Source organism: Acinonyx jubatus, chromosome B3 (assembly GCF_027475565.1).
Source record: "Acinonyx jubatus isolate Ajub_Pintada_27869175 chromosome B3, VMU_Ajub_asm_v1.0, whole genome shotgun sequence".
NCBI lineage: Eukaryota > Metazoa > Chordata > Mammalia > Carnivora > Felidae > Acinonyx > Acinonyx jubatus.
Genome location: NC_069386.1, coordinates 58,966,340 through 58,989,724, shown reverse-complemented (window position 1 = coordinate 58,989,724; position 23,385 = coordinate 58,966,340). Strand labels below are relative to the sequence as shown.

At 45.5% G+C, this 23,385-nt stretch overlaps 2 protein-coding genes across 9 annotated transcripts in view; one reads left to right on the top strand and one right to left on the bottom strand.

Annotated features, from left to right (window-relative positions):
• CCNDBP1 (cyclin D1 binding protein 1) overlaps window positions 1-23,385 on the top strand; it is a 38,975-nt gene that overhangs the window by 9,650 nt on the left and 5,940 nt on the right. Inside the window, exons 12-13 of one of the 5 annotated variants that reach the window (XR_008299215.1) lie at window positions 6,195-6,338; window positions 11,637-13,867. The exons of 1 other annotated variant lie outside the window; for it this stretch is intronic. Coding sequence is in view for 3 of the 4 variants with exons in the window: in XM_053224111.1 (XP_053080086.1) it covers window positions 6,181-6,337 (157 nt within the window). In the remaining variant the exon portion in view is untranslated. Of the gene's footprint in view, window positions 1-6,180; window positions 7,660-11,636; window positions 13,868-23,385 lie in introns of those variants that run through there. 3 more of the 5 variants (XM_053224111.1, XM_027067075.2, XM_053224112.1) reach the window with 3 other exon arrangements.
• Window positions 63-23,372, bottom strand: EPB42 (erythrocyte membrane protein band 4.2). 4 transcript variants are annotated; one of them, XM_053224107.1, is made up of 13 exons: window positions 23,117-23,372; window positions 21,573-21,758; window positions 20,711-20,944; window positions 16,427-16,545; window positions 14,395-14,499; window positions 13,610-13,787; window positions 13,084-13,222; window positions 12,693-12,796; window positions 11,661-11,903; window positions 8,687-8,999; window positions 5,610-5,766; window positions 3,450-3,583; window positions 63-933 (listed from the first exon to the last, which is right to left on the bottom strand). In XM_053224107.1, exons 1-13 carry the CDS (start codon window positions 23,124-23,126, stop codon window positions 771-773), a joined length of 2,085 nt encoding a protein of 694 aa, XP_053080082.1. In that variant the 5' UTR covers window positions 23,127-23,372; the 3' UTR covers window positions 63-770. The 4 variants fall into 4 exon arrangements, with proteins under 4 accessions (XP_053080082.1, XP_053080079.1, XP_053080081.1 ...); XM_053224104.1 differs by lacking the exon at window positions 23,117-23,372 and adding an exon at window positions 22,673-22,960 and having other exon boundaries at window positions 21,573-21,761; XM_053224106.1 differs by lacking the exon at window positions 23,117-23,372 and adding an exon at window positions 22,259-22,560 and having other exon boundaries at window positions 21,573-21,761.

The following is a 23,385-nucleotide window of genomic DNA, read 5'->3' as shown; positions in this document are numbered from 1 at the left end:
TTATTCCATCCCAGTCTCCAAAATTATTTTTTGGTATTGAGCTCATTTGTTAGGTTTGTCCACCTTATTGAACAGATTTAGTTTTCTTATAAATACTTGTATATTATTGTTTGGTTATATGTTACATGTGTCTCCAAATGTAAATACAACATTTTTATAAATCAAAAATTTTTAAACATATGAGAGTTTATATAATTTTAAGGGGCTTTCAGTTAGTCCTTTTGCACAACCTTCATTATATTTTTGCATTGGTCTGGACGATCACATACTGGGAAGCACGGTGTACATCACCTGTAGTGATATGTATTCTGGTGACCTGACTTGGGCCTTGTGCATGTGCTATAGGTCTCCACAACCTCTCATGCCAGTTCTTTGCCTTACATAGATGTAACTTACCCCGTCTGCCCTTCTGATGTCCCCGCAGTCTTTTTAGGTATAATCAGCAACAGCAGGCATTCTTCTGAGCCATGAGTTTGTACTTGGGTTGAAATTCCTTATGTCAAATGAGTTTTAATTTACTTTTATGAAGTGCCATTCTATAAGTTTAATAAGAATTGTGAACAGAAGGAACTAAAATCACACTGAGAGTGTCAAAGCAACGAAACAATGTAAACAAAAAAAAATTACAACTTTGTACAAAAGGAGTCCAATTCTTTTATTTTTTCTTCCAGTACTTATTCTCTATATAGTTAATAGTTTTCATATTTCTCCAGTGGGCCAAGTTCATGTTATCAGCATCAGACTTTAATCATGGGATACTTAATGGAAGTTTAAGCGGGAAGTTCAGGGGCTTTCACAGTGATATTTCTGTAGTTGGTTTGGTTCTGGAACATATCACAGTCCATTTCCACAGTGAGCCTCTGGGGCCCCACCTGTGTCGGTGTGAACTGGAATTGGGTGTATAAGGTCTTTCTGGGCCACACTGAAGCTAATCTGAAATAAAGGAAAAGGCAGGTGATAGTTCTTTCCCATTGCTTTGCTGGCCCCTGTGACTCTTTCCCTACTTAAAGAGGTGAACTGTGAAGAAATAAACATTTAAGTACCTGCTGTTGAAACAGAAGAGGTTTTCAAGGGATACAGGAGCACTGATGCATAGGGGCACTTGTACCCCAATGTTTATAGCAGCACTCTCAACAATAGCCAAATTATGGAAAGAGCCTAAATGTCCATCAACTGATGAATGGATAAAGAAATTGTGGTTTATATACACAATGGAGTACTATGTGGCAACGAGAAAGAATGAAATATGGCCTTTTGTAGCAACGTGGATGGAACTGGAGAGTGTGATGCTAAGTGAAATAAGCCATACAGAGAAAGACAGATACCGTGTGTTTTCACTCTTATGTGGATCCTGAGAAACTTAACAGAAACCCATGGGGGAGGGGAAGGAAAAAAAAAAAAGAGGTTAGAGCGGGAGAGAGCCAAAGCATAAGAGACTCTTAAAAACTGAGAACAAACTGAGGGTTGATGGGGGGTGGGAGGGAGGGGACGGTGGGTGATGGGTATTGAGGAGGGCACCTTTTGGGATGAGCACTGGGTGTTGTATGGAACCAATTTGACAATAAATGTCAAGAAAAAGAAAGGAAAGAAAGAAAGGAGGGAAGGAAGGAACGAACGAATGAACGGAGGAGGTTTTAAGGGAATACGAGACAGTAGCCTCCCTATGGTGAACAATTGCATGGTTGAGAAGAGAAACATCCTATTCTAAGGGCTTCCAAGCTGCATCTGTTATTTCTTTTATCACCTGTGACTTCAGTCTGGTCCCACTCTTGGTATTACCCGGGGTATGTTTGGGAAAACTTTGGTTTTGGAACCCTTGTGTTGCTAAGTGCTGTGAGAATACAGTGGACATATACAGAAGATGTCAGTATGACAACAGGTGATCTTTGGAGCCCTATCAAGAACCTCCTGGCCTTCCTGTGGACCTTCTTACAGTGACTAAGGGCATAGTGCAGATTCCCTGTGAGGAGCTTTCTCCACAGTTGATCAGGGATACCACAAAAATGTAGTTGAATGTTGGCAGTCCCTCCTCTCAACTTATTGGCAAGAGTGATTCATTGAGTTTCATAAGGCTGAGGCACACGCTCAATAACCAAACAACTGTCAGCAATTTCAGGGATGGTAGGAGTAAGTTTCGTGAACTCTAAATTGTATACTGTGTTTTCAACAAAGGATACAGTGACACAGTGAGAGAAGAGGTAATGAAAGAAGATTCATGCAACATACAAGGGACTAATGTAGAGAACTACAAATCAACAAGGAGAAAAAGCTGGAACACAAAAGAAAAGTGGGCAAAGAGAACACACCTTTTACAGAGGAGGAAACAGAAAAAGCTAATAAATATATGAAGAGTTGCAAATTAAAACAATGAGGTGATAGAGATATTACCTTCTTTCTATTAGCCCAGAAGAGAAGAGAAAGCAGGGTGTTGCCAAGAGTGGAGGAATGGTAGGAATTCAGAAACTCATGTACTGCTGGAGGGAGTGTGGACTTCTGTAGTCATTCTGCAAACAAATCTGATACTACCCAGTCAAACCAGGTCATATTCTGTGACCTAGCAATAAGAAGATGCACAAGGATGTTCATTGCAATAGTATTTGTGGTGTTTGGGAGTTGGTGGCACTCTGGGTGCCTATCACTGTGGAGCAGAGAGTGGTAGGAAGTCTGGGATGTACACAGTGAAGCATTATGTTGCAGAAGCAGTGGATGCAACATATGCAGATGAATCTCAGAAACAGTTCTGAGTTAAAAGTAAGATTAGATATAATGTACATAAGTTAAAAATACAGTCTTATAGGGGCGCCTGGGTGGCTCAGTCAGTTAAGCATCTGACTTTGGCTCAGGTCATGATCTCACAGTTCGTGGGTTTGAGTCCTGTGTCAGGCTCTGTGCTGACAGCTCAGAGCCTGGAGCCTGCCTGCTTCAGATTCTGTGTCTCCCTCTCTTTCTGTTCCTCCCCTGCCTGTGCTCTCTCTCTCTCAAAAATAAATAAAGATTAAAAATAAAAAAATACAGTCTTATAGCACACTTTTTACACATTCTGATGAAAGGATACACACACTTACAAAAGAATGCAAAAGGGGCTGGTGGGAACAGGAATAAAAAGGAATATTTAAACAAAATTTTGTATTATGATTGTCATTAGTAGAATGCAGTTCACTGGCTGCACCAAGAGGCAGCCTACCCTCCCTGTGATAGTCTCTAGTACTCAGGCCTAACCTCCCTGCCTGCAGAGCAGCGATCAGGGTCATGTGGGTGCCCAAGGGGCACATAGCCTCCCTCACTCCTGTCTCCCAGGATGAGAGAGGCCCTAATTCTTTTAGTTCAACTTGCGGAGGTATTTCCTCTGTCTCGATGGACACGGCAAAAAGGCAGTCATTAATTTTGGGTCCCTGTCTTTCTGACTAGTTGAGGTGTTTTAGCGGGATGAGAAGCTTGTAGTCTCTTACCTGTATCTCTTCTCTCTGTAAATGAGCCCCCTTCCGAAAATGGAGATCACACAGTCCTGCATGGGAACATCTAGGAAGTTATGGACGCTGACTGAAGCCTTAAGAAGTTGATATTGCTCTGTTGTTTCTGGCATCTGTGGGAAGAGGCAAAGCCTGAAGCAGATGTCAAGAGCACAGAGGCACAGTTACTGCTTCCCCTCCTAGGCATCCTCCCTGTACTCTCTTCAGTTACTCTTCTGCCTCTGCCTTCCGGACTCCAAACTCCAAACTTCCTTCCCAAACTCCACAGCTGACTTCTTTACCCCTCTATCTGGTTTTCGTGCATTTATTCTTACCCTTGATTCATGAGTAGCCATCTCTGATGGTGCCTCTCCTCCGCTTAGAAGGGTGAGGGGTAGGAGCACCTGGAGGGCTCAGTAGGTTGAGCGTCCGACTTTGGCTCAGATCATGATCTCACAGTTCATGAGTTCCAGCCCCATGTCAGGCTCCGTGCTGATGGCTCAGAGCCTGGAGCCTGCTTCAGATTCTGTGTCTCCCTCTCTGCCCCTACCTTGCCCCCCCCCCCATCTGTCTGTCTCAAAAATAAATAAACATTAAAAAAAATTATTGTAAAGAAAAAAAGGTGAGGGGTTTCCCATTGTCTTCAGAATTCATCTTTGGTTGGCATTCAGAGCCCTTCATGGCCCGACCCCAATCTCCTTCCCCAGCCTCACCTGTTCTTCCCTCAACTAAATGACATCCCAGCCACCCTAGGCACTTTCCCATCCCAGCACACCCCTCAGGCTCCCTTCTTTTGGGCCTCTGTGTTGAGTCTTCTGCCTGCAGTGGCCTTCCTCCACTTCTGCACTGAAGCTTACCTATTTTTCAAGGCCCAGCATAAATGCCACCTCTTTCCATTAAGTCTTCCTCAAACCAGCTGGAATTAATCCCCTTACTTCACTTATCCCATAGTGACTTTGTACCTCCATTTAAGCACTTACATAAAAGACCAAACATTATGTCTCCTTTACTTAATTATAATATAACCTCCTTGAGGGCTGGGACCAGATTGCATTCATTTTGGCCAGGGTAGACATGGAAAGAGGATTAGATCAAAAGCCATAAGCCTTTGAAACATCCCATTTTTATGATCATGGGCATGATACTCTCTAGGACTGTTTCCTCATCTGAATAATGGGAATAGTTCCACCTCACAGGGATTTTGTATTAAAAGAAGTTGAAAATACATTGGCCTATGTATAAAGCACTAAATAAACATAGGCTGGTATTATCCTTCTAACTATGAAGGCAGCAACTGGGGAGATCCTCATAAAAATCTTTAACCTGGGAATGCAAGCTGGTGTAGCCACTCTGGAAAACAGTATGGAGGTTCCTCAGAAAGCTAAAAATAGAACTACCCTACGACCCAGCAATTGCACTACTAGGCATTTATCCACAGGATACAGGTGTGCTGTTTCGAAGGGACACATGCAGCCCCATGTTTATAGCAGCACTATCAACAATAGCCTAAGTATGGAAAGAGTCCAAATGTCCATCGATGGATGAATGGATAAAGAAAATGTGGTGTGTATATATACAATAGAGTATTACTTGGCGATCAAAAAGAATGAAATCTTGCCATTTGCAACTACATGGATGGAACTGGAGGGTATTATGCTAAGTGAAATTAGAGAAAGACAAAAATCATATGAATTCACTCATAAGGACTTTAAGAGACAAAACAGATGAACATAAGGGAAGGGAAACAAAATATAAAAACAGGGAGGGGGACAAAACATAAACTCTAGATATAGATATCAAACAGAGGGTTACTGGAGGTGTTGTGAGAGGGGGGATGGGCTAAAATGGGTAAGGGGCACTAAGGAATCTACTCCTGAAATCACTTGCACTATATGCTAACTAATTTGGATGTAAATTAAAAAAAAAAAAATGAAGACCATGATTGACTCTGTTAAAAAAAAAACGATCTTCAACCAAAAAGAGTTGGAAGATGTAAACCTTAATAGCATATGTAAAAAACCATCTCTTTTAAGAGAGATCTGTCAACCTAGCCTTTTCGGGTGATCCTACAGCACAGTCATTTGCCCTGAAGCTTGAGGGGCTTTGATTCCTTCTGAAACAGAGCAAAGGATAGCAATTCGGGGAAAGACTGGTGCCTACCTCAATGACTAGGCGTGGTCTACAAATGGCAATGTCTTCCTGAGCAAAGCAGCTGAGGCTGGACTCAGATTGCGTTGCCGTGGCTATGGCGGTGAGTCTGAGGAAACTGTTCTCTGGTGGGCTTTGCTCAAAACAGGAGAAGGACAGGCTGTTGGTGGTTTCATAAACTGAAACATACGACAGGCAGAGTCAGTGCAAAGGAATGAGTGCGTGTGCCCTGGAAAGAAGGAATAGTTACACACAATGCAAAGGAGTCAGTATCTCACTGAAGCCAGCAAGATGCCCCATTTCTCACAGCAATTTCAAACTTGGAACTCACTCAAGACCCCACTCCCACCACCATCACTGCCTCCGCCAGCGCTCTTGGCAGACCTCCTCAGTGGGGTTGTGGAAGGTTCCTGTAAACTAGAATGAGTTAAGCTCTCTGGCCTCAGTTGCCTTGTCTGATAAGAATGCCTACCTGGTGGGATAGCTTGTGTTAAATGAGATACTGAGTGCTTATCTCAGATGCTACCACACAGCCGTTGCTAAATACATGCTTACTTAGTTCCTCCTTATTCTGTTTCTTCAGTTTCCCTTTTGCAGAGAAAATGAAGCCATCCTTCATCCTTGAGGAATCTTCTCAAGCTCGTGTTCCCATTCCCAACCCTGTAGACATAGACCTCTACCCCTGCTGCCACCCGGAAGATGAAGTGTCCGCCCTCCCCAAGTTGAACCTCCACTTTTGAGGTCTGTGTCCCATCCTGACCCCACTATTGCCTGCTGTGTAACTTTGGGTAAATTATTTAAGCTCTCTGTCTTTGTCTCCTCGTCTATAAAGTGGGGATACCAGTGGTTGCTACCTCTTAAGGTTGTTGTGAGGATAAATGATATAATGCATAATGTACACTTAACCCTATGTTTGCCAAAAATAAGCTACAGTTATTCTAGTTGTCCCTCATTTCCCCAAGGGTTGCACCATCAATTTTAACCCATCTTTCCTGAGGCTTCAGTCTTTCCCTCTCTGTTGATTATTTTCCTCAGCACGAAAGCAGATTCTGCTCTCTCATCTTAAACAAACAAACAAAAAAACCCACCCTCTCTCTACCCAGTGTCCCTGGCTGACAACCACTCATCCTGTTTCCTTTTTCTGTCTGTTCTTCCAGGAAGGACTGGCACACTGTGTCTTGCTTTCTCAACTCTCAATCAGTTTAACCCCTAGGATGCTGTCCTTTGTCATCACTTCTCAGTAAGACCACTCCCTCAGTGTCTACTTTTCAGTCTTGACATTTTGTGGCTACTCTCCTGACCCTGCTGGGTGGTCCTCCTGTCTTTGACTTCTCCATTCACCTTCTGCTCCTTCCCTGCCTTCCCCCTACATGCTGGTGCTGCCTGCCTTCACACTCTTCTCTTCTCACACCCCTTCTTCTACCCCCATGAGCTCATCGACGCCCTGACTTGGCAGCCCCCTCTGTGCTGGGATTCCTCATCTGGTCTCAAACCAAGGCCTTTATTTTGAATGCCAGGTTTAGGTTTCCAGCTGTCTCCTGGCCATCTCTGGATGTCTCATGGGCTTTTGAACCCAATGGGCCCATACTTATTCTTCCTCATTTTCCCTATTCTGGGGGTTCATCCAAGCTGAAAGCAACCCTCTAACCACCCCCCCATACATATTCACAAGTCCAAATCTATCCCACCTCCTTAATATGTCTTCATTTGAAGTGCTGCTACTCTGGTTTCTCCTTCATTCCTTGACTTGGTTATTACAAAACTTTCCAACCTCTGATCCAGTGTTTCTCAACATTACATGCACATTAGAGTCATATAGAGAGCTTTATAAAATGATCCCAATGCCAAGCTGCACACCAAATCAATTATATCGGACTCTGGTGGTGAGGCCCAGGCAGCAATATTTTTAAAGTTCCCCAGGTAAGGGGTGCCTGGGTGGCTCAGTTGGTTAAGTGGCCAACTTAGGCTCATGTCATGATCTCATGGTTCGTGAGTTTGAGCCCCACGTCGGGCTCTGTGCTGACAGCTGGGAGCTGGAGCCTGCTTCCAATTCTGTGTTTCCCTCTCTCTGCCCCCCCCCCCCACCACTTGCACTCTGTCTCTCTCTCTCTCTCTCTCTCTCAAAAATAAATAAACATTAAAAAAAAATTTTTTTAAGTTCCCCAGGTGATTCAACATGTAGCCAAGATTCAGAACCAGTATTCTAATATGACCCTTTCCATTCCATTCTGCCAAAATGAATTTCTGATCACATTTGCTCCTCTAGTTCAATTTTTCCTAGCTCCCCACTGCCTAGAGAACAAAATTCAAACTCCTTGGCATGATATACAAGTCCCTGCATGATCCAAGTCCCTGCACCCCGCAAAAAGGAAACATGGTGGAGAAACTGGGGGCTGTGTGGGCTGGTTAGGAGACTGTTGCAATAATGTAGACAAGCTGTAGTCCACTGATTGTCTCTTGCCTGCCCATTGGAATCACCCAAAGAATTTAAACAGTTTTTGATGTTTGGGTCAAACCATGGGGTTTCTGATTTAATTGGTCTGGGGTTCAGGCTGAGCATCCAATTTCCCTGGGTGATTCAGATATGCAGCAAGGTTTAAGAACAACTACTCTAGTCCAGGGTAACATAGGGAGCTTTTAAAAAGTACCATTGCCTGGACCCCATCCCAAACCAATTAAGTAGGAATTTGGGGGAGGAGGGAGAACCTGTGTACATGTTGTTCCTTCTGCCTTGAATACTCGTGACTCACTTTTCTGCCTGTCGCTGCCCTTCCTACTCATCCTTTCAGACTCGGTGTAGTCTGATGTATCTGGGAGCAGCCTGCCCCAACCTGAGTGACATGATCCCCTGCCATTGTACTCTGTTTACATCATCAAATACTTCTTATACTGCAGTCATGGTCTGTTTACTTATCTGACTGCAGTTGGAATTGTGAGTGGTTTTTTCTATGTGAAGCTCAATAAATATGTGTTGAATGACAGACAGAGGGCACACCAGGGGCTAGAAGCCACCTCTTCAGAACTTCGGGTGTGCCCCATGGCTGTTGCCTACCCAGGGTAGGAGCTGGGGGTTGAGGAGGTCTGGCAAGGCCTTAGAATTACCCATGTTGGCACCAAGCGTGAGGAACAGCTTGTTCTTCCAGAGCTTGGCAGCAAGGATGCCATTGTAGTACATTGCCTGCACCCCAATTGCCAGCTCCACAGCCTTCTCCTCATCAGTGGGGTTAACCAGGATCACTGAGAACTGGGCATTCCCTCCCAGGCATAGGGAGCTGGGTGCTTCCAAGAACAGGTATAGAGGCTCAGCAGTCTTGAGCCTGGGAGGATGGATGCCACTGTCCTTTTCATGTTCCATTCTCTCTTTCTGGACTCTTGCCAGCACTTCTTTTTCTTGAAAAGATCCTGAAGAATGGAGGAAATAAAACAGGCCTCTTATCCAGAGGGTATAGACTCTTCTAATAAAAGTCCAGGATTAAGATTCATTTACCCAATGTTACTCAAATCCCAAAGTCATAAGAGCTTTGCAACCCTCTAAGACCACATTTAGCTCAAAAAAAAAAAAAAAAAAAAAAAAAGTCCGAACATGAGACCAAAACCGTAAAAATCCGAAAACACAGGCTGTAACTTCTTTCTAGATATGTCTCCTGAGGGGTGCATGGGTGGCTTGGTTGGTTAAGCATCTACCTCTTGATTTTGGTTCAGATCATGATCTCACAGTTTGTGAGATTCAGCCCTGTGTCAGGGTCTGGGCTGACAGCACGGAGCCTGCTTGGATTCTCTCTCTGCCTCCCACCTCTTTCTCAAAATAAATAACTAAATGAACAATTAAAAAAGATATGCCTCCTGAGGCAAGAGAAAAGCAAAAATAAACTTTTGGGACTACATCAAAATAAAAAGCTGCACAGTGAAGGAAACAAACAGCAAAACTAAAAGGCAACCTATAGAATGGGAGAGAATATTTGCAAATGACATATCCAATAAAGGGTTAACACTCAAAATAAAGAACTTATAAAACTGAACACGCAAAAAATGAATAATCCAATTTAAAAATGGGCAGAAGACATGAATGGACATTTCTCCAAAGAAGACATACAGATGACTGACAGCCACATGACAAGATGCTCTACATCGCTTATCGTCAAGGAAATGCAAATCAAAACTACAATGAGGTATCACTTCACACATGTCAGAATGGCTAAAATCAACAACATAAGAAGTCACCAGTGTTAGTGAGGATGTGGAGAACCTTCTTGAAATGTTGGAATGCAAACTGGTGCAGCCACTCTGGAAAACAGTATGCAGTGTCCTCAAAAAGTTAAAAATAGAACTACCCTGCAATCCAGCAATTGCAAGTAGGTATTTACCCAAGGAAGACAAAAATACAATTCAAAGGAATATATGCACCCCGATGTTTATAGCAGCATTATCTACAATAGTCAAAGTATGGAAGCAGCCTAAGTATCCATCAACTGATGATTTGGCATAAAAAAAGATGTGGCATATATATATATATATATATATATATATATATATATATATATATATATATATATATATCTTGTCTGTACACGTGTGTGTATATATATATATATATATATATACATCTCTTGTACAGACAAGATACACACACACACACACAATGGAATATTACTCAGCCATAAAAAGAATGAAATCTTGCCAGAGAAAGACAAATACCATATGGTTTCACTCATGTGGGATTTAAAAAAACAAATGAGCAAAAGGGGATAAAAAGAAAGAGGCAAATCAAGAAAGAGACTCATAACTATAGAGAACAAACTGACGGTTATCAGAGGGAAGGTGGGTGGGGGCGATGGGTGATGAGGGTTAAGGAGTGCACTTGTCATCATGAGCACTGGTGATGTATGGAAGTGTTGAATCACTACACTTGAAACTAATATTACACTGTTAACTAGCTGGAATTTCAATAAAAGCTTAAAATAAAAAGGTCTGGAGCATCTGGGTGGCTCAGTTGGCTGAATGTCCAATTCTTGATTTCAGCTAAGGTCATGATCTTGCAGTTTGTGGGATCAAGCCCCACATCAGGCTCAGCACTGACAGCGAGGAGCCTGCTTGGGATTCTTTCTCTCCCTCTCGCTCTGCCCCTCCCCTGCTCCCTCTCAAAATAAATAAATAAACTTTAAAAAAAACAAAAAAGGTCTTTGTTGGGCAGATCCACTCTAGATACAGCATGTCTTGTCCAACTCATTCAAAGACCAAGTTCTTGAAGTGCTATGCATTTGTCCCTTGAATGGTGGGAGAGCAAGCTTTTGGACAAGTCTTACTGTCTCTGAGGACAGGTCTGTAGGGACTCAGATCTTCCTAAGTGAAGGAGTTGACTTATTCCAAGGGCAGTGGGGACCATGGAATATTCTAGAGCAGGGGAGTAACATAATTATTTTGTGTTTTAGAAAGCTCATTCTAGAAACTGTAAATTGGAAAGGGAACAATAATGGAGAGACTGGATGCCAGGGGTCCAGTTAGGAGGCTGTTACAATGCTACAGACAAGAGATGTTGAGGCCTGAATTATCTATAGGCAATGGGGAAGGAGATGAGGAGATGGATGTGAGAGTAATGTGGGGTAATGAAGGAGGAAGAGTTGAGGAGGGTACAAGCCTTCTTGTTTGGACAGATAGGTGATGGTGGTGCCATTAACCAATATGGAGGACAGAACAGATTTGGGATACTGGAAGAGAGGGTGAGAAGAAGAGAGGGAGAACATCTTCTGGCAGCTGGACTTGGTATTAAATGTGTTGTTTTATTTTGTCCCCTGGAGGACATTTAGAAGCACATGGAGAACTTTTTGGTTGTCACTGCCCATGGTGTGGGGTGCTGGCATCTAGTGAATGCTGATAAGCATCCTATGATGCACAGCCACCCACAACAAAGAGTTATCCGGCCCATAATGTCAAGAGTATCAAATGGGGTTAAAAAATGCATTTTATGGGATATGGAGAAGACTGTGACTCTCTCTGGCCTATATCTTTCTGGCCATCCCTTCCCCTCTGTTGGCATTTCAGGTGCTGAGAAACCCTGCCCAATACCTTCAGGATACTTGTAGTTCTGAGTGATGTCCTCACAGCGGTCACTGCCCACACTCTTGGTGCTGATGTTGTTGCCAACATACTTAGTGTTGGAGTTGGTTAACTCCAGTGTGTCATCCTCACAACACTTCCAGACCACACACGAGGCATTTACTGAAGCAAAAAGGTCTGATACTGCAGGCGTCAGTCCTAGTATCCCCTCCTTGACTGCTCTGACAGGAACCAGATCACAGGACTCGAGGACTGAGGGAGGAAAAGGCCAGTGAGCAAGAGGAACCATACCTAGACCTCCCCTGAGCCAGAGCTGCATAACCTTAGTCCCCATCCTATGTCCTATTTTCCCTTCCCCGAGATCAAGGTCAGAGGTAGGCACTAGGCAGAGTTTATGAAAGGGCATTGCAGAGGTGAAATTCACAACTATGTAGTGACAATCCTTTTTGGTCCTGGTCTGTGGCAGGAGCCCTCTCAGAAACTGGACAGGTAGAACCTCAGAGGACCATAGTACACAGGAGTTGCTTAGCCAGCTCGACTATGGCTATAGTTAGGAATAGTTCACTTTTATTGAGCACTTATTATGTGCCAGGCTCTATTACTATTCTGCTGCTGAGCAAGGAAGAGTGATCCTTTTATGGCTCTTGAAGATTTCTTCTCTGAGCTTGAGCCTATCCTGATACCCTCTTTACCCATATCCAGAACCTCAGAAATCTCACCTACAAGCCCCTAACCCAGCACATCTACCAGTTATCTTAAGACCCTCTACCCTTCATTGGGATTCTCCTTCCTTGCCAGTTGTTCTGAGGTAGGGCTAGTCTCCCCACAGCCTCGGGCCTAAATAGCTAACACCTTTGTTCCTTTCAGCCTACTGGCTTCAGGTCAGCATTCTGCTGGCCACTATCATTCCTTCCTAAAACTCATCCAGTTTTAGGGGATGCAGACCCTCTTGGGACCTCCTGCTGCTCATATTTCCTCTCCCACGGACTCCTTCAGCTTGTGCAGCCTAGGATGGTACGGAGGCCTACCCCCAGGCTTTACCTCCACCTCCACTGTGAGCATTTGGGTGCAGAATCTGCCATCCATCATAACCTTGGGGCAAAGCAGGCCGGGTCATCCAGCACTCTGTGGAAGTCTGGAAGATCCTGAAGGCATCAAAGTGAATAATTCAAGTGGGGACAAAAGTGTTCTGAAAAGCTGAAGACATTCTAGAAATCACAGAGTCATTATTGTCATAGGACACTGTAAAAGTGGCTGCCATGCTACCAGGAAGGGGGGGTGGTGCATGGCACCACTGACCATTCATGTCCCATGTATAAGAGTCTTGAGGGCCTCCTCTCAATGTGAGGGTCACTCAGGGTGTGGGGGGCTTATACCATGTGGGTTTGGAGCCCTTCCATGTCTGAGACTTCATCCTCTTTGGGCTTCTCACCAGATTCTGCCTCTTTGGCCTTCTCCATTCTGAAGGCCCTCCTCATTGTAGTACTCATCTACGAACAAGCGTCCGCCAGTTCCCTGGGCTGAGGCGAATGTGGTAATGACGCGAGCAGGGATTCCCAGGCACCGCAGCACTGCGTGGAAGGGGCCAGAGAGTCAGGGGGAGCCAGAGAGGCCTGGGTATGTATATAGCTAGTGTTTTCAGTGTCTCCTCTGGGCAGACACTGTCTTAAATGCCACCTGACATCGTGGAAAGAGGAGGGACACAGGCACCAGGAAGTTAGCACTGACACAGCACAGGATGCATAAAGGCTGGGAAATGAGATGCAAAAAATTTACACAGCAGGCGGAGTGTACAGCCAGGGCAAGCTTACAGAATATTCACCAGAGCACTGGGGCTTGCTCTACTGGGGCAAAGGCAGGGAAAGTTTCAGGGAGAAAGCCGCAGGACAACCCAAGAGGCAGGGCAGACGCTCCATACAGTAGCCAAGGGGGGTGTGGCAGGCAAGCTGGCTCTGTACCTGTGCAAGCAACTGCAGCGAACACCCAGGCCTGGCCGTCGTACACAGGTCGCCCTTGGCCTGTGAGCCACTGCCGCAGGATGGGCACACTGCCCCGGCGCTTGTTCAGCAAGGCCGCTTCCTGGATAGTGTGGGTCTGTGGGGTGGGCAAGACCCTCTCCTCCATGAAAGCACGCAGCTGTTTGTGGAAATGTGTGGATGATACATGGGGCCCAAGACAGAATAGCCTCCAGGGGTGAATAAAGAGGGCTTAGACCACCTGCATGAGAATCACTTGGATATTCGTGGGCTTCACCCTACCCACTGGGTTGTAATCTCTAGGGGTGGGGCCCAGAGAATTCTCCTCTTTGTCAAGTCCTCTGGAAGCCAGGGACTTGTAGACCACATGGCAAACAAGCCTCACATCACAAGAAGAGCAAGAGCACTGCCTCTCCCTGGGGGCTCTTTTCACTGCTCCTTCACTTGCCCTGGCCCTGGTTCCTTTGAGGGTGTTTGCACCTGGGGCGTCAAGGCCCACTTATCCCAAGCTTCCACCTCCACCTCCTCACAGCTTGACCTCATCCCTCTCCACCTCTTCAGAGGGAAGTCCAGAGGCACAAGAGGAAATGGGAAAATTATTACTCCTCTGAAGGACATTTAGGAACAGCGGGAAGCACCAAAGTACCTGGGAGGAAGGGACCATTTGTGATTTGAAGATTTCCAGGGCTATAAAGATGGGCAGCTCTGGCAGAGAGCTCCCGTCTCATCTCCCCACACTGGCCTCCTCTCCCTCCCACCTCACTCACCGAGGCGCCCAAAATGTGGGCCACATGCACAGGGTTGCCCCACTCCTCCACCTGCTTGTCCATGCTCAGTAAGTGCAGACTGAGGTCGATGACATCCACCTCAAACTGTGAGGAGCACACAAAACCATGATAAACGGCCTCCAGGTTGGGTACTCACTCCCCACCATCACCTCATTCTTCTTCCAGACTCAGGTTCCACTCCTTCCTGCCATGCCTTCTTGTCTCCCATGGGAGTTCTGGCTTTTCCCTCCCTCCCATTGTGCCCCCTGGTCTGTGTGTATGGACAGTCTGGTCCTTTGCCTCTTCTGTTGTCTGAGTTTCTCAATAGGATGTGAGCCCTTGACAACAAGGGCTGTATTGTTTCATTTCTATCATTTTCCATTTAATGTGCTCCTACGGCTCCTGCCAGCACTGCCCCACGTGGGGAGGATACCAAGGCAGCTCTTGCTCTTGAGGAACCTGTAGTTTAGGAGTAGGGAGGGACACAGAGGCACTTAGAATACAATCTCAGCAACATGGTTGGGTTCTAGGAGAGATGCCAACCCAGAGCAGAGGGCACAGCAGAGAGAGTCACTCTTACCTTTGGGGCCTGGGAAAAACATCCAGACAGTGTTAAAGGATGGGTAGGGGGGTGCCTGGGTGACTCAGTCGGTTAAGTGTCCGACTTCAGCTTGGGTCATGATCTCACAGTTAATGAGTTCGAGCCCCGTGTAGAGCTCTGTGCTGACAGCTCGGAGCATGGAGCCTTCTTCAGATTCTGTGTCTCCCTCACTCTCTGCCCTTCCCCCACTCATGCTCTGTCTCTCTCAAAAATGAATAAACATTGAAAAAAAAAAGAAAATATGGGTAGGAATTTTCTGGGGGTGACAAAGGAGGAAAGGTATTCCAGACATATTCAACCTGTCTGTTCAGGGGATGGCTAGAAGCTGGAGCATGGGATGGCTAGCTCTTGAGGAAAGAAAAGTACTGGACTGGCTATGAAGGGCCTTAATGTGTCGAGCCAGGGAATTTAGTTATTATCCTATAGACAGTGGGGATTTAATAGAGGTTTGATTTGCTGTGGTGTTTAGGAAGTTAACTCGAAGCTGTGGAGGATGGTCTGATGTGGCCCTAAGGAAAGAGAGGCACCACATGGCTGAAACTGCCGAAAGAAACAAACTCATTGACACACCAGGGAACAAGGTTGTGAAAAAGGAGGACTTGGTGTGGTGCCACCATTTCTTCCATCTTGGGTCTGGGTGACTTTCACAGAACTTCCAACAGCGTTATGTTGGGACAGAGCATCTGAAGTTTCCCAACCTCTGTGGTCCGTAAGAGCCACTATGAAGAGAACCCAGGGACGAATTTGCCATTTTTAGTGGAAAACAAGTGGCTGTTACTAATTATGAGGATTATGTACTCATTTTTTGTTTGTTTGTTTGTTTGTTTCGAGTAGGCTCCACGCTCAACATGGGGCTTGAACTCATGACCCCAGCATCAAGAGTCAGGTGCTCCACCGACTTAGCTAGCCAGGTACCCCAATGACTATATACTTGGGATCTGAATTTGCTTCATCTTTTTTTATAGTAAGATACTAACTGCTTAAGGAATACAGGTGTTTTAATTAATCCATTAAACAGATGTGAAAGGGAGCTTTTTAAGAGGTGCAGTCTCTTGGAAAACTGGATCAAACTCTTGAATTCAACATACTTGATATGTTTGCAAATAAACTTATGGACTGAATCCTTAAAAAAATGAAAGAAAGAAAGAGAAAGAAAGAAAGAAAGAAAGAAAGAAAGAAAGAAAGAAAGAAAGAGAAAGAAAGAGAAAGAAAGAAGAAAAGAGAAAAGAAAAGAAAAAAGAAAAGAAAAGAAAAAAGAAGAAAAGAAAAGAAAAGAAAAGAAAAGAAAAGAAAAGAAAAGAAAAGAAAGAAAAGAAAAAAGAAAAGAAATGACCTCATGACTTAAGGGCTTTTGGACATGCCAGCTCTGTCTGGCCTGAACAAGGCTATGTGGCTATCACTGGCCCTTGTCTTCCCCAGAGGTCCCTGTACCTGGCCAAAGTCCCAGGGCTCCTCCTGGATGCAGTCAGCTGTACCCAAGTAGATGAGGCCGTTCTGGTTCAACACATACTCTGTGCGTTGAGACTCCCTCTCCAGGAACACAGCATCCTCTGGTGAAAAACAGGCAGGGATGAGGTTCTGTGGGGTGGTAGGCCAGCCCTCCATATCCAGGCCTCTGCCCTCCTTGCCCAGTCAGGTTTGGCTGTAGGTCTTCCCTTCAGCTCTGGGCCTGATGAAGACTGAGGAGCAACTCCCTCTTTCCACTGACTCTACTGCAACCCAGACTCTTCTCTGGTACAGAGTAGGGAAAGGGGTCAGAGTCCCTTGTCAGCCAAGGTGACCTTCATGGTCAGCCAGATAGATAGTAACAAGCCAACCTTAAAAAGCTTACTGGTTCCCAGAAGACATGTGCAGCCAGAGTGCTTTTGGCCTAAGATAATTAGGCAACAGCTCAGAGAACTTCCCAGTGTGCCTATCATGTCTCTTTCACAAGTTCAATTTTAAAAAATAGTGTTTTAGGGGCACCTGGCTGGTTCAGTCAGTAGAGCATGCAACTCTGGATCTCAGGTTGTGAGTTTGAGCCCCACGTTGGTTGTAGAGATTACTCAACAATAAAATGTTTAGGGGTGCCTGGGTGTCTCAGTCGGTTAAGCGTCTCACTTCGGCTCAGGTCATGATCTCACAGTTCATGTGTTCAAGCGCCACATTGGGCTCTCTGCTATCAGCACAGAGCCCATTTTGGGTCCTCTGTCCCCCTCTCTCCTTGCCCCATCCCCTGCTTGTGGTCTCTCTCTCTAAAATAAACAAACATTAAAATAAATAAATAAAATGTTTAAAAGAAAATAAATTTAAAAATGGTGCTTCAGAAAAAAACAATCAAACACAGGTTGACAGGGGTGAGCAGAAAGAAAGAGGAGCATCGGGTAAGACAGGGTCAGAGGGAATAGTGGAGCTGGGTAAAGTAGAAGCCAGAGCATTGGCTTTCTACCCTGGTGGCATCCAAGTGGGTCTAAGACTCCCGTGGTCTCTCAAGCCTCTCCTGCTGCCTTCCTCAATGGGTTGGGCTGGGGTTCATGAGGAGGATGGTGGTCTTTAAGGAGGATACTCTAGAAAGCCAGAAGCAGCAGGGGGACGTGCTCTGCTTGCCATGTGTCTCTCTCTGCACCTGTTGCTGGGTGGGAGGGGGGAAATAGGGTGCTTAGGTTGGTTCCTGGGGACTAACAAGAGAAAAGTCTTTGCAGACTATTCCCCCAGACATCTGCTGGGATGAGGGTACTCAAAGAAACAAAAGAATAGGATATTAAATTCAGGAAGCCCTGAAAACTTGGGGCCTAAAATCACAGAACCATGTGCTCAAGGAGCCCTTGACTTCTGCCCCTCCATCTTGAGTACTCTCTCTGAAATCACTTCAAACAGGTGTTTGGCCCCAAACTCTGAAGGCTCTGGGAGGTACCTTATCAGAGCATGGGTAACATCACCTTCCCCTTCCCTGATGGGGTGCAGCCCTCTTTTATAAAATTCCCTGCTAATGAAAAGGACTTTCATTATAGCATGTAAAATTTCCCTTTGAATCTGGGAGAGTCCCATCTCCAAGAATGCTAAGATGAGACTGAGTCCCAGATAACCTGAAAATTTCTTAATCACCTCCCAGGTAAGCAGAGCCAATAACTCACTCCTGCCCACACAGACATCTCCATTTGGACTCACATGGAAAGGACTTCCCTAGGCAGGTCCCTACAAGCCAAGTGTAGAGGCAAGAAACCTGGCATGGAGTCAAGACTATGAGTTCCCACTGAACTGAGCACTCTCTCAGAACTATCTTTGCTTTGTCTTTGTTCTGCCTGCCAGGGCCTAGCTCTGGATGTGGGATCTGAGTCAGTGAGACAGATGTACTGGAGCCTCAATTTGGAAGGAAATGGCTTGAGGGTCTTTCTGCCAATATGTTGAGGGCCATGGGTCCTCCCTCAGCTGAAGGGGCCCTGATTCCACATTCACCCACATGGGGATGGGGCATCTAAATGGACATTTGTTCTCATCTGTTGCTCTACCTGATCACCCCCTTGGATCAGGAAAGAACCTAAACTGAGGATTGGCAGGACTACCTGAAGGAGGGGGTATTGGAGAACGCTTAGCAAAAAAGTGGAGAGAGGGAGCCCACTGGGGGTCAGATGCCACATAGAAAAGGAGTCAGGAACTGGCTGGAGAAAATTGGGAAGATTTCTTCTGCTTCCCTGTTTCCTTTTGTCTCCCAGCCCTGCCTTATAATGACGGCCCCTCAGGCTGGCAGTGAAACTTGTGAAAAGAAAAGGCTCTTCACTTGTCATCTGGGGTAGTGAGGACAGGAAGGCTGATCAAAGATGTTTTCCATTTCCCCAAACAACCATTCAGGGAGCCCCAAGGATTAAGGTGGTGGGTGGCAGATTTAAAAAGTAAAGACAGACTCAACCTTCAGAAGGGGGAGGAAGAGGAGATGCCCTCCTCATGTTTGGGGCATGTCAACCATGTCTGATGATCTTCCTTAGGTGAAATAGCCCCAACAGCCAAGGCTGAGCTTTGCCAGTGGTGGCCACTGGTTGGGTTGCAGAAGTTCACCTGATCTCAGGAAAGCCCACCCTTAGTCTGCTGAGCTATGGAACACTAGCCATTTGTTGCTCTAGTCATATATTTAGACAAGTCAATGTGGAGAGGGCCCAGCAGCCTGTAGTAAGAACAGAACTTACACGTGGAGAGAAGCAGAGACAACCAAACAGGGCAGATTTACCATGGAGCTGATGAAGCTGAAGCTTTGGGCCCCTCACTAACACAGACCCCTTTAGGCCTGAGCAATTCGATATTTTGTATTAGTTTTCTTTTCTCTTCTTCTTTTTTAAAAAAAAATATTTATTTATTTTTGAGAGAGAGATAGAGAGAGTGAGCAGGGGAGGGGCAGAGAGAGAGGGAGAGAGAGTCCCAAGCAGGCTCCGTGCTGTCAGTGCAGAGCCTGATGCAGGGCTCCAACTCATGAACTGTAAGATCATGACCTGAGCTGAAATCAAGAGTAAGATGCTTAACCAACTGAGCCACCCAGGAGTCCCTCCTCCCCCTCCTCCTCCTCCTCCTCCTTCTCCTTCTCTTCCTTCTTTCTTCTTCCACTTCTCCTCCTCCTCCTTCTTCTTCTTCTTCTTCTTCTTCTTCTTCTTCTTCTTCTTCTTCTTCTTCTTCTTCTTCTTCTTCCTTCTCCTTCTTTCTCCTTCTTTCTTCTTCTTCTTCTTCTTCTTCTTCTTCTTCTTCTTCTTCTTCTTCTTCTTCCTTCTTTCTTCTCCTCCTCCTCCTCCTCCTCCTCCTCCTTCTTTCTTATGTTTATTTAGATTTGAGAGAGAGAGAGAGAGAGAGAGAGAGAGAGAGAAAGAGCACAAGTTGGGGAAGGGCAGAGAGAGTGAGAGAGACACAGAATCCAAGGAAGGCTCCAGGCTCTGAGCTGTCAGGGCAGAGCCTGACACGGGGCTCGAACTCATGAACCATGTGATAGGAGAGCACAAGTTCTCAGTGCTGATGAACCTACATCTAGAAAAGTTTCACAGTGCATAAAGTGTGTGTAGTAGTGTGCCTTCTTTGTAAGGTGAATGTGATGCTTTAATGAGATATTGCATGTGAAGCACTTGGCCCAATATCTGACATGTAGTACAAATTCAATAAATAGTAGCAACTAAATGTTATCATAAGCCTAGATTAGATCCATTATACCTAACCCAAAGTCTGATGTCCAGCTGACTGAGCCACCCAGGCACCCCTGTATTGTTTTTCTTAAAGAAGGTCCACGAAGTTATATAAATCTCAGGTCCCACAAAACCTGGATTTGCTCTGGAGACAGACTATGGGAGCCCAGGGAGGAGACAGAGAAGCCCATCACTCAGGTTGTATCCATTCCTGAACCACTTTCCCGTTCTTAGCCCCTGTACTGTCATGACAAAGAGTAGCTCTTCTAGGGTCATCTCAGTGAATCTCAGCTCCTATGGTCAAATAACCTGACCCAGCACCAGGGTTTAGTGGTGAGGTAAGACTTTGCTTTCAGTGGGAGGCCCCAGGCTGCTTCTGCCAAGGGTGACACCAAAACAGACCCTGGGTCTGAGAGGCCATTCATCCAGGAAGCAGACGACACAGTAATTGCGTGTTGGCGCTATCCTTAGAGGGAGCTTCCCACTGGAGCCTGGGCCTGTCACTCCCTGCCAGAGCTGTGCCCCAACTCCTGTGCCTTGAGTCCCTGGGCAGCCCAAGCTGGTTTGGGTCTAAACTCACCTCGAGCCCAAGGGTTAAAGAGCACTGTGAATCGGCCCAGGGGAAATGACTTCTTGCCCAAGACCTGCAGCAGGAGCGAGTAATGGCCAATGATAGCATCTGTGGGCGTAGTCACAGAGATGTTCCAGGACTGGGCATCTCTGTCTTCCACCACTGCACTCCACCACTTCCGGTCCCCCATACTGGAAATTGGGAATGTGGCTTGGGTCTTCTTGGCCTTGGAAGGCTGTTCTCCTGCAGTCACACAGAGAAGAACTGGTCATTTGGACCTCTTGGTCACAACTGAGAGTAATAAACTCAAGTATCACAAAGTTGGAACAGGTGAAAATTGGTTTTTGGTGAGAATGAAAGCAGCCCATCCAGTAATGGGAGGCAATAAAGGGTGATGGGAGAGCACAAGTTCTCAGTGCTCATGAACCTACATCTAGAAAAGGTTCATAATGCATAAAATGTGTGTAGTAGTGTGCCTTCTTTGTAAGGTGAATGTGAGGCCTTAATGAGATATTGCATGTGAAGTACTTGGCCCAATGTCTGACATGTAGTACAAATTCAAGAAACAGTAGCAACTAAATGTTATCATAAGCCTAGATTAGATTCATTCAAGGTTTTATACAAAACTGATCATTATATTTGCAACCAAAAGGAACCCCTTAGTGATAATGATGCTCAGCAGCTTCTGAATCATAATAAACACTATTTTTTAAGGCACATTATCTCATCCTTACAACAGCTCTGCCAGGTGGGCAGGACTTCCTCAGACTCAGGGCAGTGTGGCTCATTTGCCCCTTTGTTCCCTGAGAAGATGCTGGAGGAAGAACCCCCCAGTCCTGCCACCAAGAAGGTCTAGGTCTGCCCCACTTACCAGTTTGTGCAATGAGGGCTACCTTCTTCAGAGTAGACAGAAATGTGTGGACTGGAGCCTGGAAGTGCAGGATGATGGTGAAGGGCTTCCCTCTCCTCACAAAGAGGTGCTGGGAGCTGATGGCCTTGGTGTAGTGCTCCTCATTGTTTTTTGCTGCCTGGAAGTCACAGTTCTTGATCCCCAGGGCTACTGTGGAAAACAGAAGTCATGGAGACTAGGTAAATGTGACAACATAAGTTGAGACAAAAGCAGAGACCCTGGAGTTATAAATGAACTGGGGTTCAAATCCTTGGCTCAATTTACCTACTAACTGTGCCACCTAAAGCAAGTGATTTAACCACTCCGAGCCTCATTTTCCTCTTCCTTAGACTAAGGAATTATCCCTCTTTCAGGGTTGGGGAAATTAAATGAAGTAATACATATATAATACACTTAGCACAGTGTAAGACACATAGGAAGTCTCATTAAATGGGACAATTACTATTATTAAAAGAGCAATGCCTGCTCTCATTGTTGACCTCCTTTTCTGGTCCCAATCCAAAAACAATGAATAAAACCCAGAATTTTGTTCCTACTCCTTACTTATTCAAACACAAATAATTTTTAGAGCTGGTTTGGAAATCACTGAGCTGATTCTCTTGTTTATAAATGAGAAGAGTGAGGCCCAGACAGTAGAACCAACTCACCTGAGATCATATTTGGCTCTTTCACCTAAAGGCTCACCAAACCCATGGCACCATGCAGCCCAGAAAAACTCTCCAAGGAGGGGGCCTGAGAGTATTATGACAGTCTATCAGGCAGTTCTCATCTGACAATGAGCCATGTAAATATACTAATAGACATGCAGAGGCCCCTGAACTTTCTGCATCCTGTAGTTCTACCTGTTCCCTTGCTTTATGTTGGCCTCTGCCCCTTGTAGTTGGATTCCCTGACTCCTACCTCCCCTTCTCTGTCACTTAGCTTTTTTTTTAAATACTTTTATATTTATTTTGAGAGAGAGAGATAGAGAGTGAGCAGGAGAGGGGCAGAGAAAGAGGGAGCAGAATCCTAAGCAGGCTCTGCACCGTTAGCGCAGAGCCCAATGCAGAGCTCAAACTTACGAACAGTGAGATCATGATCTGAGCCGAAACCAAGAGTCAGAACCTTAACTGACTGAGCCATCTTAGGCACCTCTCTCCCACTTAGCTTTGAGGCTGTGACACCCTCATGCTTTCCCAGGGTTATCTTCCATATGTATCACAACCTACAGAAGATAATCATGTTGTGATGCCATAAATCCATGTTAAGGGTAGGAACATTAACCCATGTTAGCCACCATCATTGTCATCACAACTATGACCAACGATTTACCACCAATGAGCTACCATGTTGCCACCCATAGCCATACCACTGCCACCACCACCACAGCACCCACTACTACCACCCACTATAGCCCCCCCCCACCATCACCTCTACCACCATCCTACTTATTGTAATAAAAACACATTATGATGGAGGAGCTACTGAGAGTCAAGTAAGCCCCATGGATAGATGGCTTGGCTCACCCTGTTCCATGGCTGCAGGCTGGTCTTATCCACTCGACCACAGGAAATGCCTGTCTTGAACTGTTGCTCAGTGCTTCCTCTCTGAATCTGTCCCGAGAGAAAATGATGGAGGTATTTTCATTGGTTTAAGAATCTATAAATAGTATAGTTTTCTTCCACTCCTCCTGTGAGGCCCCCACATATTTCTTTTCTCTTGCTCCCTCCCCACTAGTATCTCTTGGACCAGCTGCTGGGAGTTACCCTTTTTCATTTTATCTCTTGTGCCCGAC